This window comes from Prionailurus viverrinus, chromosome B3, assembly GCF_022837055.1.
Source record: "Prionailurus viverrinus isolate Anna chromosome B3, UM_Priviv_1.0, whole genome shotgun sequence".
NCBI classification, from domain to species: domain Eukaryota; kingdom Metazoa; phylum Chordata; class Mammalia; order Carnivora; family Felidae; genus Prionailurus; species Prionailurus viverrinus.
In genome coordinates, this window is record NC_062566.1 from 40937501 (window position 1) to 40951625 (window position 14125).

The following is a 14125-nucleotide window of genomic DNA, read 5'->3' on the forward strand; positions in this document are numbered from 1 at the left end:
TGTGTGCTCAGGCATCCTATCCACCCGGCTGGAAATCCTGGCTCCAGTGTGATAATCCAAAACAGATTTCAAAGTTGTGTCCATTCTTGCCTATGTCACGGTGGTTTCTGATTCTCTCTGTTCCCAGTTTTCCTGATAAAGGGCCAGGTGGTGCTGTGAGGTCAAGGGTTTAAAACACCGCAGCTCAGGATGTGGGGGAAACTTGTAAGCAGAGGAGTCCATCAGCAGCCTTTCTGGCAAACCCCACCTCAGGTGGGTCTCAGTGCCGTGGATTTCAAGCAAGAGTTCCAGGCACTCTCCGGTTTCCAGAAGATCTTCCTGAGCATTCACCTCACCAGCTGGGCCACAGCCTGAGCTGGGCAGCCTGCCGGCCACACTTCCTGGCGAGCTGGGCGCTGAGGCTGCCCTTGTTGTTCCAAGGAACCCACCAGGAAGCTTCTTTTTTTCCTTGCATGGGGAAAAGCCACCCCTGGGCTAAGCAGGGTTCGCCTAAACCTGCTGTGTTCTCTTGACAGGGGCAGTGGCTGAATGCCAGGGAATCATAGCTCCGGGCACATGTGCTCGTTACTCTGAGAGTGATTATTATGCTTCCTGTTGTTATTGCCACGCCTGTGTCTTCAGCCTTCAGACCACTCAGGCGGTGCTTGATCATAAATAATCATATGTCTCCATTTATATAAGGCACTTTGACACCATCCTTTTTGTCTAGGCCTTGAGGTTTATCAAGGTGTGGGATATCCCCCCTCAAATCTTTTCCTTCTGTATTGTCTTGTCTCACAGCCTCTGGGGCTGCAGTGTCTCATGCTAAAACCAACTTCTGCTGCTGCTTCCTCATGGTCTGGACATGTGCTCCCTTATGGCCTTTCCTTGTTAGAGGATGTAATGAAATGAGGTGCTTAGCCCAAAAGTTGTTCTGGCTCCGGGGAGAGAAAAGAGTCTGAGTCATTGTAACTTGTGATCTGTGCATGTTGCAGTCACTGAGCCTCACCCTCACCAAGATTCATACTGTTCCCTCATTTCCTTCAACTACCGGGTTAGGCCAGTAATCTGAGTGAGGAATGCCACCACATGGGTGATGGTATGTGCAGAATCAAAACCAGGGTAGAAGTGGATTGTGGTACCAGACCACCAGGCGTGTGTGTGTGTGTGTGTGTGTGTGTGTGTGTGTGTGTGTGTGTGTGTTTGTGTGTGTGTTCTCAAAATATTTCAACACTGGTATAGAGAAGGATTTTAACAGACGTCTTGCACTTCAGGGAAAAAGTTGTATTGTGTGTATGTGTGCTGAACACTGTGAGGCTTAGTGCTTGACTCTGGCTGCAGTGACTGCCCCATGGTTTCTCCTAGTTAAGACCATCACCGTGCCCATAAACTTGGTCTTCTGGACCACCTCTAACTCTTATAACCACCGGGAAAGCAAAATGGGCTCGTAGCTCCCAAGCAAACCAACCAACCATGCAAAAACAACTATGCAACAGTTTGGGAAATGAGAGCATGACCAAATATTTGATATGAAGGGTTTAGTGTTCATCTCTTAGGTGTGATCTCGGTGTTGCGGTTATTTTGGTCTAAAGAGGCTTTGTCTGGGACTCCTGGCAGGCTCAGTTGGTAGAGCATGGGACTCTTGATCTCAGTGTCATGAGTTCAAGCCCCATGTTGGATGTAGAGGCTACTTAAAAATAAAATCTTAAAAGAAAATTTTAGGGGCGCCTGGGTGGCTCAGTCAGTTAAGCGTCTGACTTTGGCTCAAGTCATGATCTTATGGTTCGTGGGTTCAAGCCCCTCATCGTGCTCTGTGCTGACAGCTCAGAGCCTGGAGCCTTCTTTGGATTCTGTGTCTCCCTCTCTCTCTGACCCTCCCCCGCTCACCATCTGTCTCTCTCTCTCTCTCTCTCAAAAATTAAAAAACATTAAAAAAAATTTTTAAGACTAGGAAAGAAAATTTAAGCTAAAGAAAAACATATAGGCTAGTCCCAATAGCTCAGGTGTAAGAGCCTGTGTTCTTTGCTTTCCCATTGTAGGTAATGAGATTGGTACCATCAAATCTCATAATTGGGGCTCTGTCTGATAAGGTTGTTATTTTTTTTTAATTTATTTATTGTTTAATTTATATTTAAGTTAGTTAGCATATGGTGCAACAGTGATTCAGGAGTAGATTCCTTAATGCCCCTTGCCCATTTAGACTATCCCCCCTCCCACAACCCACCCAGCAACCCTCTGTTTGTTCTCTATATTTAAGTCTTTTATGTTTTGTCCCCCTCCCTGTTTTTATATTATTTTTGCTTCCCTTCCTTTAGGTTTATCTGTTTTGTATCTTAAAGTGCTCATATGAGTGAAGTTGTATGATATCTTTTCTCTGACTAATTTCGCTTAGCATAATACTCTCTAGTTCCATCCATGTAGTTGCAAATGGCAACATTTCATTATTTGTCATTGTCAAGTAATACTCGATCGTATATACATACCACATCTTCCTTAGCCATTCCTCTGTTGATGGACATTTGGACTCGTTCCATACTTTGTTGTCAGTAGTGCTGCTGTAAACATTGGGGTGCATGTGCCCCTTTGAAACAACATACCTATATCCCTTGTATAAATACCTCCTAGTGCAATTGCTGGGTTGTAGGGTAGTTCTATTTTTAATTTTTCGAGGAACCTTCATACTGTTTTCCAGAGTGGCTACACCAGTTTGCATTCCCATCAGCAGTGCAAAAGAGATCCTCTTTCTCCGCATCCTCACCAACATCTGTTGTTGCCCGAGTTGTTACTGTTAGCCATTCTGACAGGTGTGAGGTGGTATCTCATTGTGGTTTTGATTTGTATTTCCCTGATGGTGAGTGATGTTGAGCATTTTTTCGTGCGTCTGTTCACCATCTGGATGTCTTCTTGGAGAAATACCTATTCGTGTCTTTTGTCCATTTTGTCACTGGATTATTTGTTTTTTGGGTGTTGAGTTTGATAAATTCTCTATAGATTTTGGATACTAACCCTTTATCTGATATGTCGTTAGCAAATATCTTCTCCCACTCTGTCGGTTTCCTTTTAGTTTTGCTGATTGTTTCCTTCGCTGTGCAGAAGCTTTTTATTTTGATGAGGTCCCATAGTTCATTTTTGCTTTTGTTTCCCTTGCCTCCAGAGACGTGTTGAGTAAGAAGTTGCTGCAGCCAAGATCAAAGAGGTTTTTGCCTGCTTTCTCCTCGAGGATTTTGATGGCTTCCTGTCTTACGTTTAGGTCTTTCATCCATTTTGAGTTTATTTTTGTGTATGGTAAGAAAGTGGTGCAGGTTCATTTTTCTGCATGTCACTGTCCAGTTTTCCAGCACCACTTGCTGAAGAGACTGTCTTTATTCCATTGGATATTCTTTCCTGCTTTGTCAAAGATTGGTTGGCCATACGTTTGTGAGTCCATTTCTGGGTTCTCTATTCTGTTCCATTGATCTGAGTGTCTGTTCTTGTGCCAGTACTGTACTGTCTCGATGATTACAGCTTTGTAGTATAGCTTGAAGTCTGGGATTGTGATGCTTCCTGCTTTTGTTTTCTTTTTCAAGATTGCTTTGGCTATTCGAGGTCTTTTCTGGTTCCATACAAATTTTAGGATTGTTTGTTCTAGCTCTGTGAAGAATGCTGGTGTTATTTTGATAGGTACTGCATTGACTATGTAGATTGCTTTGGGTAGTATTAACATTTTAGCAATATTTGTTCTTCCTATCCAGGAGCATGGAATATTTGTCCATTTTTTGTCTGTGTGTCTTCTTCAATTTCTCTCATAAGCTTTCTATAGTTTTCAGTGTATAGGTTTTTCACCTCTTTGGTTATGTTTATTCCTAGGTATTTTAAAGTTTTTGGTGCAATTGTAAATGGGATTGATTCCTTGATTTCTCTTTCTGTTGCTTCATTATTGGCGCATAGGAATACAACCGATCCTGTGCTTTGGTTTTATATCCTGCCACTTTGCTGAATTCATGGATCAGTTCTAGCAGGTTTTTTGGTGGAATCTTTTGGGTTTTCCATATAGAGTATCATGCCATCTGCAAAGAGTGAAATTTTGACCTCCTCCTGGCCAATTTGGATGCCTTTTGTTCCTTTGTGTTGTCTGACTGCTGAGGCTAAGACTTCCAATACTATGTTGAATAACAGTGGTGAGAGTGGACATCCCTGTCTTGTTCCTGACCTTAAGGGGAAAGCTCTCAGTTTTTTCCCATTGAGGATGATATTAGCAGTGGGTCTTTCATATATGGCTTTTATGATCTTGAGGTGTGATCCTTCTATCCCTACTTTCTTGAGAGTTTTTATCAAGAAAGGGTGCTGTACTTTGTCAAATGCTTCTCTGCATCTATTGAGAGGATCATGTGGTTCTTGTCCTTTGTTTTATTGATGTGATGCATCACATTGATTGTTTTGTGGATATTGAACCAGCCCTGGATCCCAGCTATAAATCCCACTTGGTTGTGGTGAATAATTCTTTGTGGAAGAAGAATTATTCGTGGATCTGGTTGGCTAGTATCTTGTGGAAGATTTTTGTATCCATGTTCATCAGGGAAATTGATCTATAGTTCTCCTTTTTAGTGTAGTCTTTGTCTGGTTTTGGAATCAAGGTAATGCTGGCTTCATAGAAAGAGTTTTTAAGTTTGCCTCCCATTTCTATTTTTTGGAACAGCTTCAAGAGAATAGGTGTGAACTCTTCTTTAAATGTTTGGTAGAAGTCCCCTGGAAAGCCATCCAGCCCTAGACTCTTGTTTTTTGGGGAGAGTTTTGATTTCTTTACTGGTTATGGGTCTGTTCAGATTTTCTATTTCTTCCTGTTTCGGTTTTGGTAGTTTATATTTTTCTAGGAATGTGTCCATTTCTTCCAGATTGCCCATTTTATTGGTGTGTAATTGCTCATAATATTCTCTTATTGTTTTTATTTCTGCAGTGTTGGTTGTGATCTCTCCTCTTTCATTCTTGATTTTATTTATTTGGGTCCTTTCTTTTTTGTTTTTGATCAAACTGGCTAGGGGTTTATCAATTTTGTTAATTCTTTCAAAGAACCAGCTGGTTTCATTGTTGTTCTGCTGTTTTATTTGTCTGTTTGTTTTTGTTTTTGTGTTTTTGTTTCGATCACACTGATTTCTGCTCTAATCATTGTTATCCTGTCTTCTGCTGGTTTGGGGTTTTATTTGCTGTTCTTTTTCCAGCTCTTTGAGGTGTGAGGTTAGGTTGTGTATTTGAGGGCTTTCTTCCTTCTTTAAGAAGGCCTACATTGCTATATACTTTTATGACTGCCTCTGCTGCATGCCAGAAGTTTTGGGCTGTGGTGTTATCATTTTCATTGCCCTCATGTACTTTTTAATTTTGTCTTTAATTTCTTGGTTAGCCCATTCTTTTTTTTTTGTTTTGTTTTAATATGGGACACTTCATGAATTTGTGTGTCATCCTTGTGCAGGGCCATGCTAATGTTCTCTGTATCATTCCAATTTTAGTATACGTGCCGCTGAAGTGAGCACCCCATGCATTCTTTAGTAGGATGTTCTTTAGTCCCCAAGTATTTGTTATCTTTCCAAATTTTCTCTTGTGGTTGATTGCGAGTTTCATAGCATTGTGGCCTGAAAATATGCACAGTATGATCTCAGTCTTTTTGTACTTGTTGAGGGCTGATATGTGTCCCACTATGTGATCTGTTCTGGAGAATGTTCCATGGGCACTGAAGAAGAATGTGTATTCTGCTGCTTTAGGATAAAATGTTCCGAATATATGTTAAGTCCATCCTGTCCAATGTGTCACTCAAAGCCATTGCTTCCATGTTGATTTTCTGTTTAGATGATCTGCCCATTGTTGTAAGTGGGATGTTGAAGTTCTCTACTATTATGGTATTATTATCAATGAATTTCTTTTTGTTTGTGATTAATTGATTTATATATTTGGGTTCCTCAACATTTGGAGCATAAATGTTTACAATTGTTAGGTCTTCTTCATGGATAGACCCCTTAATTATGATATAATGCCCTTCTTCATCTCTTGTTATAGTCTTTATTTAAAACAAAAATTTTTTTGACATTTATTTATTTTTGAGAGATAGAGAGCAAGGGAGGGGCAGAGAGAGAGGGAGACACAAAATATGAAGCAGGCCCCACTCTCTGGGCTGTTAGCACAGAGCCCGAAGTGGGGCTCGAGCCCACGAACTGTGAGATGATGACCTGAGCTGAAGTTGGATGCCCAACTGACTGAGCCACCCAGGCACCCCTAAGTCCATTTTAAAATCTAGATCATCTGATATAAATATTGCTACTCCAGCTCTCTTTTGGTGACCATTAGCATGATAGATGGTTCTCCATCCCGTTATTTTCAATCTGAGGGTGTCTTTAGGTCTAAAATGGGTCTCTTGTAAACAGCATATAGATGGATTTTGTTTTCTTATCCCTTCTGTTACCCTATGTCTTTTGAATGGAGCGTTGAGTCCATTGACATTTGGAGTGAGTACTGAAAGATAGGAATTTATTGCCATTATGTTGCTAATAAATTGGAGAGTTGGAATTTCTGGTAGTGTTCTCTGGTTCTTTGTTGCTTTTGGTCTTTTTGTTTCTGTTTTTGTTTTTTTTGTTTTCATCTCTTCTCCCTTCAGAGAGTCCCCCTTAAAATTTCTTGCAGGGCTGGTTTAGTGGTCATGAACTACTTTAATTTTTGTTTGTCTGGGAAACTTTTTATCTCTTCTGTTTTGAATGACAGCCTTGCTGGATGAAGAATTCTTGGCTGCATATTTTTCCGATTCAGCACATTGAATATATCCTGCCACTCCCTTCTGGTCTGCCAAGTTTCTGTGGATAGGTCTGCTGCAAACCTGATCTGTCTTCCCTTGTAGGTTAAGGACTTTTTTTCCCTTGCTGCTTTCATGATTCTTTCCTTGCCTGAGTATTTTGTGAATTTGACTATGTTATGCCTTGTTGCTGGTCGGTTTTTGTTAAATGTAATGGCAGTCCTCTGTGCTTCCTGGATTTCAATGTCGGTGTCTTTCCCCAGGTTAGGAATGATTTCTGCTATGATTTGTTCACATAAATTTTCTACCCCTTTTTTTCTCTCTTCATCTTCTGGGACCCCTATCATTCTCATGTTATTCCTTTTTAATGAGTCACTGAGTTCTCTAATTTTTATTTTGTGCTTTTTTGCCTTAGTTTTGCTCTTTTTTTCTGCTTCAGTATTCTTCGTAAGTTTGCTCTGCCTCATCAATTCTTGCTGCTGTGGCATCCATTCGAGATAGCGGCTCAGTTATAGCATTTTTTATTTCATCCTCCCTAGCTTTTACTTCTTTTATCTCCGCAGAAAGGGATTCTGATGTATTTTCAACCCCAGCTAGTATTCTTATTTTTATCATGATTCTAAATTCTGATTCAGACATCTTGTTTGTATCTTTGATTAAGTCCTCAGCTGTCATTTCTTTCTGTTCTTTCTTTTGGGATGAATTCTTTCATGTTGTCATTTTTGAGGAAGAAAAGGAATTAATAAAGTAAGAAAAATTAAAATTAAAAATTAAAAACAACACAAAGAAATAAAGGATGCTAGATCCTAGGTATGTTTTGGTCTGGTTGTTGAAAGAAGCTTGATAGATTAGAGAAAAAAGGGAAAGATAAGAAAAGAAAAAAAAAGGAAAACCTTTGAAAATTTGAAAAAATGAATACAATAAAACAGAATAGAATGAAATGATGAAAGTAAAATAGGATTTTAAGAATTTATAAAAAAGTAAAAAAATCTAGTAGAAAAAATTGACAAGTCTTTTTAATAAAAATGGAAAATAAAAGTAGATTTTTTTTCTCTTTCTGTATTCAAGAATAAGAAAAGAAAAAAAAATTGAATAAAAGGACCAGCGAACAGCATGGAGTATGATTGAAATTACATCTGGTTTCTCATAGAAGTCAAGCTATGAAGCACTTTATAGTCCGTAAACTAAGCAGGCAGAGAGACTTGTGTTTGTCAAGAGTGCTGTTGGCCCAGTTGGGCAGGGCTTAGTGTAACAGCTATGTCCTCCATAGATGGCACTGCTTAGCTTACTGGGGTGGATTGCTGTGGATGGCACTCGTAGGCATGTATGTGCATATGCGGGAGGGGTGAAAATGGCATCACCCTGCTACCCGGTCTCTAGTATTTGAACTCTGTGGTCTCCACGACTGGCAATCGAGCACCCTTGCTTTTTCTCTGGCTTCCATCCACTCCCCACTTCTACACTGTCTGTAACCAAGCTGCCAGGCGGCACCTGCCTCCTGAGTTTTATCTCAAATAGGGCTTTTTCCCAGCCCCTCACTTCTGAGGGACTTCAGCTTTGGCCTGCTCAGACCTTCTGGAGGAGGGTCTCGCCAAGCAATGGCCAGGTGCCGGCTCACCCCCAGGAATGTTCATGAGACCGCACTGCTGATGGTGCCCAGAGACTGTGGCCAGCCCAGCCCAGAAAAAGTTCATGCGATCTTGTACCAGCAGCAGAGTTTCAAGGTTTATGGAAAATCACAACACACATCTGGCTCCGGGCTTCACCCTCAATGTCCTTATTCCAGCACTAGTAAATGTGGTTGTTCTCCGGAGTCTGCTGGGACCTTTGCCTGTGGGGATGCCGCACAGCCTCTACCAGGTGTCCTCCCAGCAGGGGAACTGCTTCTCCCCATGTGGCCCGAGAACCTCTTGGACCCCACTCTGCTACTGGGGATTCGCCCTTCCCACCAGAGCACCACTAGGTATTGAGCTGAAGAGTTGCAGACTCTGTGCTCCCCCTGTTTATAGAGTCTTAATGGAATTTAAACCCTCTCCTTTCTCCTTTCTTCCTTTTTTGTTCAGTCTCTGTGGCTGTTTCCGCTTTTCCACTTTGTCTGCAGCTGCTTTTGGTGGTGGTGGGGGTGCTTTTCCCATACTCTCTCCCCATCTCCGTCCTCTCTCCACAAGCAAAAACAACTCCCTGACCTCCGCAGCTTCTCTCTCCCCCAGTTCACCTCTTCACGCCGCGTACCTGCTGAGTTCTGTGGTTCAGGTTGTGCAGATTGTTGTGTTAATCCTCAAATCAGTTTTCTAGGTGTGCAGGATGGGTTAGTGTTAATCTGGCTACATTTCAGCCACGAGAGACGCAAAAAAAACCTTCATGCTGTTCCGCCATCTTGGCCCCTCCTCTGATGAGGCTTCTAATAGTCCTTGTCATTTTAATAGCTGATCACCAGAGGCCCAAGACTGAAAACTGCGTGGCTCCCTGTCTGGTTCGGTAGATTTTCCAAAATGACTATGTGATGGGAAGATCAACCTGAAAGAGGGCTTTAGGGAGATGCTCCAGTTTCTCTTGTTGCAACATTCTTGCCTAGAATGTTGCATTGCCTAATTGGCTAAACCTGGCAGTAAGAACAGCCTGCTTTACCACTGCGCAGCTGACCCAAAACATTACTGAAATCTTGACTTGATGTAACCTTGGGGATTTGGGAACCTGGACGTTGTCAGCGTTTTTGGACTGAACCCCTACCTTCTGTTCAGCTCTGGAATTTGGAGGTGAATGTGAACATAGTCACTGCCTCAAGGAGCTCCCTGTCATTCTGGAATGGAAGCAAATACCTGAGTAGGCCTTCCATATAACCTGCCATACAGGTTATAAGTGTTAGGAGATGTTAACACAGGATACTCCTGGGATACAAAAGACACGATGAGCCTTCTCACTGGGGGTCTGTGAAGCTTCGCTAGGAGACCCTTGTTTAGGTTTGACACAGCCTGTGTCTGCACTACAGGGAAATCAGGTTGCCCCAAAACTGGTGCCACTGGTTTCTGTGTATGGTGGAATTCTGGAGAAGGTTTACTTTCTTCTCCTTCTTCACGTTTATTTATTTTTGAAAGAGAGAGAGAGAGAGAGACGGAGAGCATGTGTGCAAGCAAGCAAAGGAGAGCCAAAGAGAGAGGAGATAGAGACTCCTGAGCAGGTTGTGTGCTGACAGCAGAGAGCCTGATGCAGGGCTTGAACTCATGAGCCATGAGAGCATGACCTGAGCCAGACACTTAACCGACTGAGCCACCCAGGTTTTTTTTCTTCTTTAATTACCTCTGTACTTTCCAGTTTGCTAAAAGGAGTACGTATAAAGGTTTAAATAAAGGCAGGGCTGGCCTAGGAAATAGCCTTTTCAGCATAAGGGTGGGGGGAACCTCCTTTAAGTCTTTACTCAGTGTTTTGTAACGAACATTTTTTTGTGAAAGAGATACTGGTTAAGGGAGTGAAACAGGATTTTCTAGTATTGTCAGCAATATAACAATAAGCCACAAAGATGAGATAAAAAGCAAATAGAGAGCCAAAGCAGGGACTGACTAGTAAAGGATCTTTCAGCACAGGGGACTACATCAAACATCTGTAAGGAATTGCAGCTTGAGCATATGAATAAGACAGGGGTGAGGTCCAAAGATAAGTCTGAATTTTTAGAATAAATAAATGTAAAAGCTTTGTTTTTAGCCCCTGGAGCGTGGGCTGAGGAGAGGCGAATGAACTTAAAACTCTGGCCTGAGGATGGTTTCACTGACTCCCTTGCCTGGGTCACCGGAGGGAGGGGTTTCTGAATTTGAGGGCTAAAGTCAAAGTGTCCAAACACTTGTTCTCATTTCCAGACTCCTGCTGATAATTGGCCCTGAAGTTTTGGCCTGCTTGCTTTTTTCTTTATGGTAATGAAACTCCTAAGCGCATTAAACTACTCAAGGTTACTTGCGTTGGGCTCATTTAGCCCAGTTGGATAAGCACTGTCCCGCCGAAAAGTACAGCCAGGCAAACAGACGCATCCAGACATGCCCAGGAGTGCTCTGCATCAAGCAGAGTTTTGTTTCTCACCCCACGCGCCGAAAAGTGGGGCTTCTCGTTTTGCTCTTTGCCTATTGCATCCACTCCCTTCCTCACGCAACAGTCTTCTTAGCCCTGGGCTAGGACGCTAGGATTCTTGGGTTTTTTTTGTTTTTTTTTTTTTCATTAATTCCAAATGATGTTTACATAAGTGCCTTTGTGTGGAGTTCTGCATTGCCATAAGTGAATTGATCATGATAATTCTAGACTTTTCATCTGCCTAGAGACAGGAAGATCATAGTAGCGTTGTAGCTAGACCGTCTGTGGTACATTCTCAGACTTTACGAAAAGATTCCATTTCCTCATTTAGAAAAGTAGAGATTTAGAAAGAGTAGAGATTGTGAGCTGCCCTGCAATGCCTATTTTCTCCTTTACCTAGGAATGGCTGACAGCCTCCCCTCAGACTGCATTTCCCAGGCTTCCTTGCAGCTAGGTGTAACCATGTGACATAGTGCTGGCCCATGGGGTGTGAGCAGAAGTGACTTGTACAACTTCCGGGTCCTACCTGTAAAAGGAAAGAGTAAATGCCTAGCCCCCAGGCACTGTAGAATGGTCCTGTTGGTCCTGAATTGCTTTTGCAAATGCTTTTGACGAGCAAGAGACAAAAATGCAATCATGTTTAAACCGCCAGTTGCCACAGTCTTCATCATGACAGAAAAACCTATATCCCAACTATAACAAGAGTATAAAGGAAACTAGTTGTGATGTAGGAAAGTTTGAAAACAAAGGCTTGAGGTAGTAATAATGAGCAAGGGTTCCACCTAAATGGCCATTATGTGTTCAAAAATGCCTGTAAAGTATTCTGACTTCACATCCAAGAAGAACTCTTCGGCATACTCATCCTCATTAAACAGGCTTTGAAGGGCCAAGCTCCCTCTCAGTGTGCTGTTGTCTTGTTGCTTCTAGTTTACTCATCTCTCCCCTGTGGTTTGTGCATGCTGCCATCCTGTGCCTTTAAATTATAGGTGGGTGGTGGGCCTACCTTAGATCTCTCCTCTCCTATACATTACCAAGCTCCTTTCATGTAGGAAGACTAAGGGGCTGAGGTTCCTGGAAGAGGCTATGGCTAAAGCTACTGACTTAATCAGGTACAGGTCGTTAGCTTCCTTCTGTGCCCAAAGAGAGAAGGTTCCTGACAAGCCACCAAGGCTCTGGCTGCCCGAAGAAGTCAGAAGGCTCAGACTGCCTCTGGTCTACCCCGACCTCATCATATTCATGGGACTGCCCAGAGATACCATGGGGGTTGCAGTTCAAATGGATCAGAGTCTACATGGAAGAAGAATATTTAATCTCAAAGCTTCTCTATGCCCTAGTTCTTTCTCCATACTCACCTTCCCGTCTGGGTTTGTAATCTATTGGTGGAGCGGTACCTGGGGTCCCGAGAGCAGGCCCCTGTGTGATACAGCTCAGCTCTGGTTACTAAAAAAAAAAAAACAAACAAGCATGTTGTTGGCATTTCCTGCACTTGGAGAGATTAAAATGTTATTGTGGTCAGTTCATTGAAACAGCTTTGCTTTGTTTTTAATACCTGGAAAAACACTATCCTTGATGAAATGTCATTCTTTAGAGGGGTGTCTTAGATAGTTTAATGGTGGTCCGGTGGAGGTCTTTGTGTGTACGTTATGGAACCTTTGGGGTTGGTGGCCTCCTTCAACTGAGCTATACCTCTAACAACTGGAGTATAAAAGTTCTTAATTATATGTGTGTTGTAATTTCCATGAAGTCTAGCTGGGTTTGGAGATGGAACTGAGTCTAATCAATCCTCTCTACCAGTAAGCATTTTCCCCAGAACTGGGTTTGCCTCAGCCTCTTCCAGTCTTCCTGCAGCATCTCATGTTTTCTCCCTCCTGGCCTGAGTTTGCCCACAGCCCTACCCTATACAAACACGCAGTTTCCACAGAGGTGTGTTCTCTCCCTGTCCCACGAAATTCATTAGCTTGAAGTTGATGCTTGTTCTTGCTTGCTGTTGGTCCACCTGTCTTGTGTGTCTGTGTTTCGTGTGTTTGTGCCTTCAGCAGCTCTTGACACACAGTTTAAGCAGAGACCCAATACCCAAAGACCCGTAATAAGTGCTTACAAAGCCCAGGGTGTTGGCCTCCCTTTTGGTAACTGAGCTACAATTCTTCAAGTTAGGATTTATTACAATAGCTACAACCATATTGTAAATTCTACTAACTTGGCACTTAAGTGGAATTGTTCACTTTCAGCCACATTCTATTCATAACAGTTGGGATTTTTATGATCCTAAGAACGTAGAAGTTGAATTTGAAAGTGGTTTTTTCTTTTTTAATACAGACTAAATTGTCCTTAAATTCCGGATTTTGAAAATCATGTGGGAGATTTATTTTGATGATACTTTTGGTGGGTTATAAGCTTCCTTCGAAAGCAGATTGCAGCAATTTTGTTATGTAATTTGTAGCTGTTGTGTTTTGTTTTGAAGCTTATCACTTAAAGACTGTAGAAACCTAATGCTATCTTACAGAATTTTTTTAAGGGAATAAACAGACGTGCAACTTTCATTAAGTCTTTCCAATCTCTTTGCAGTACCATGCAGGATGACATTTTCATTCTTCATGAGCAAGAGTATGACAGTCTGCTTGAGTCTGTCTTCAAAACTGAATTCTTAAGCCTCTTAGCAAAGCGTTATGAGGAAAAAACCCAGAAGCAACTACCTCTGAAATTTAGCAATACGTAAGTGGGGATCTGGGGCCCAAAGTTGTGAGTAAAAATTGATCTCCCTGCTGCAGTCAAGGCTGAGAAGAGAGGAGGCTTGTGGGGTGGAGCAGGGGGTCTGACCGGCTTCAGTGGCTTCAGAAAAGCCCAGCCCTGTGTGCCTCCATTTCCCCCAGAGAGTCCTAGGGCCTACAGAAGACAGTCCTGATGGATGTTACAGACCTTGAAAGATCCCTTTTGCATTTTTGTGAAGTAATATGGACAGCTACTTAAAATTAGGATTTTTCTGCCTTATGACATGAGAAAATGTAAGTTAAAAAAAAAAAGCAGACTATGGAATTGTGTTATGTAAGCCCATAAGCAGTATGAAAAATAAAAACTGGCTGGGCATTTTAGAGTTGTGGATGAATTTCCCATCTATTTGGGTTTTGGTTGCTAGTGTTGAATGAAATTTCATTAAGTAATAACCACCTTCTGTGCCGGGGAGACATGGGCTATCTTGTGTCTGGCATCTCTCAGTTCTCCACAAACAGACCGAGGGAAATCAGAGAGGCACAGTGACGCTCCACAATAATGTGGCCTGGAGAGTGTCCCTTCCCTTTCATCCGCTCGGCAGACCCACCTGAGTTCACCTGATGGAGTGAC

The 14125-nt window shown here is 42.2% G+C and overlaps 1 protein-coding gene and 1 non-coding gene across 2 annotated transcripts in view; one reads left to right on the top strand and one right to left on the bottom strand.

Annotated features, from left to right (window-relative positions):
* Positions 1-14125, top strand: part of MYO1E (myosin IE) — a 211984-nt gene that overhangs the window by 170569 nt on the left and 27290 nt on the right. The window contains exon 23 of the mRNA XM_047863927.1: positions 13352-13498. Within this exon, the coding sequence (XP_047719883.1) occupies positions 13352-13498 (147 nt within the window). The remainder of the gene's footprint in view (positions 1-13351; positions 13499-14125) is intronic.
* LOC125169150 (U6 spliceosomal RNA) lies at positions 5378-5483 on the bottom strand. The gene has a single exon (XR_007153483.1). It is a non-coding gene; the product is annotated as a U6 spliceosomal RNA (small nuclear RNA).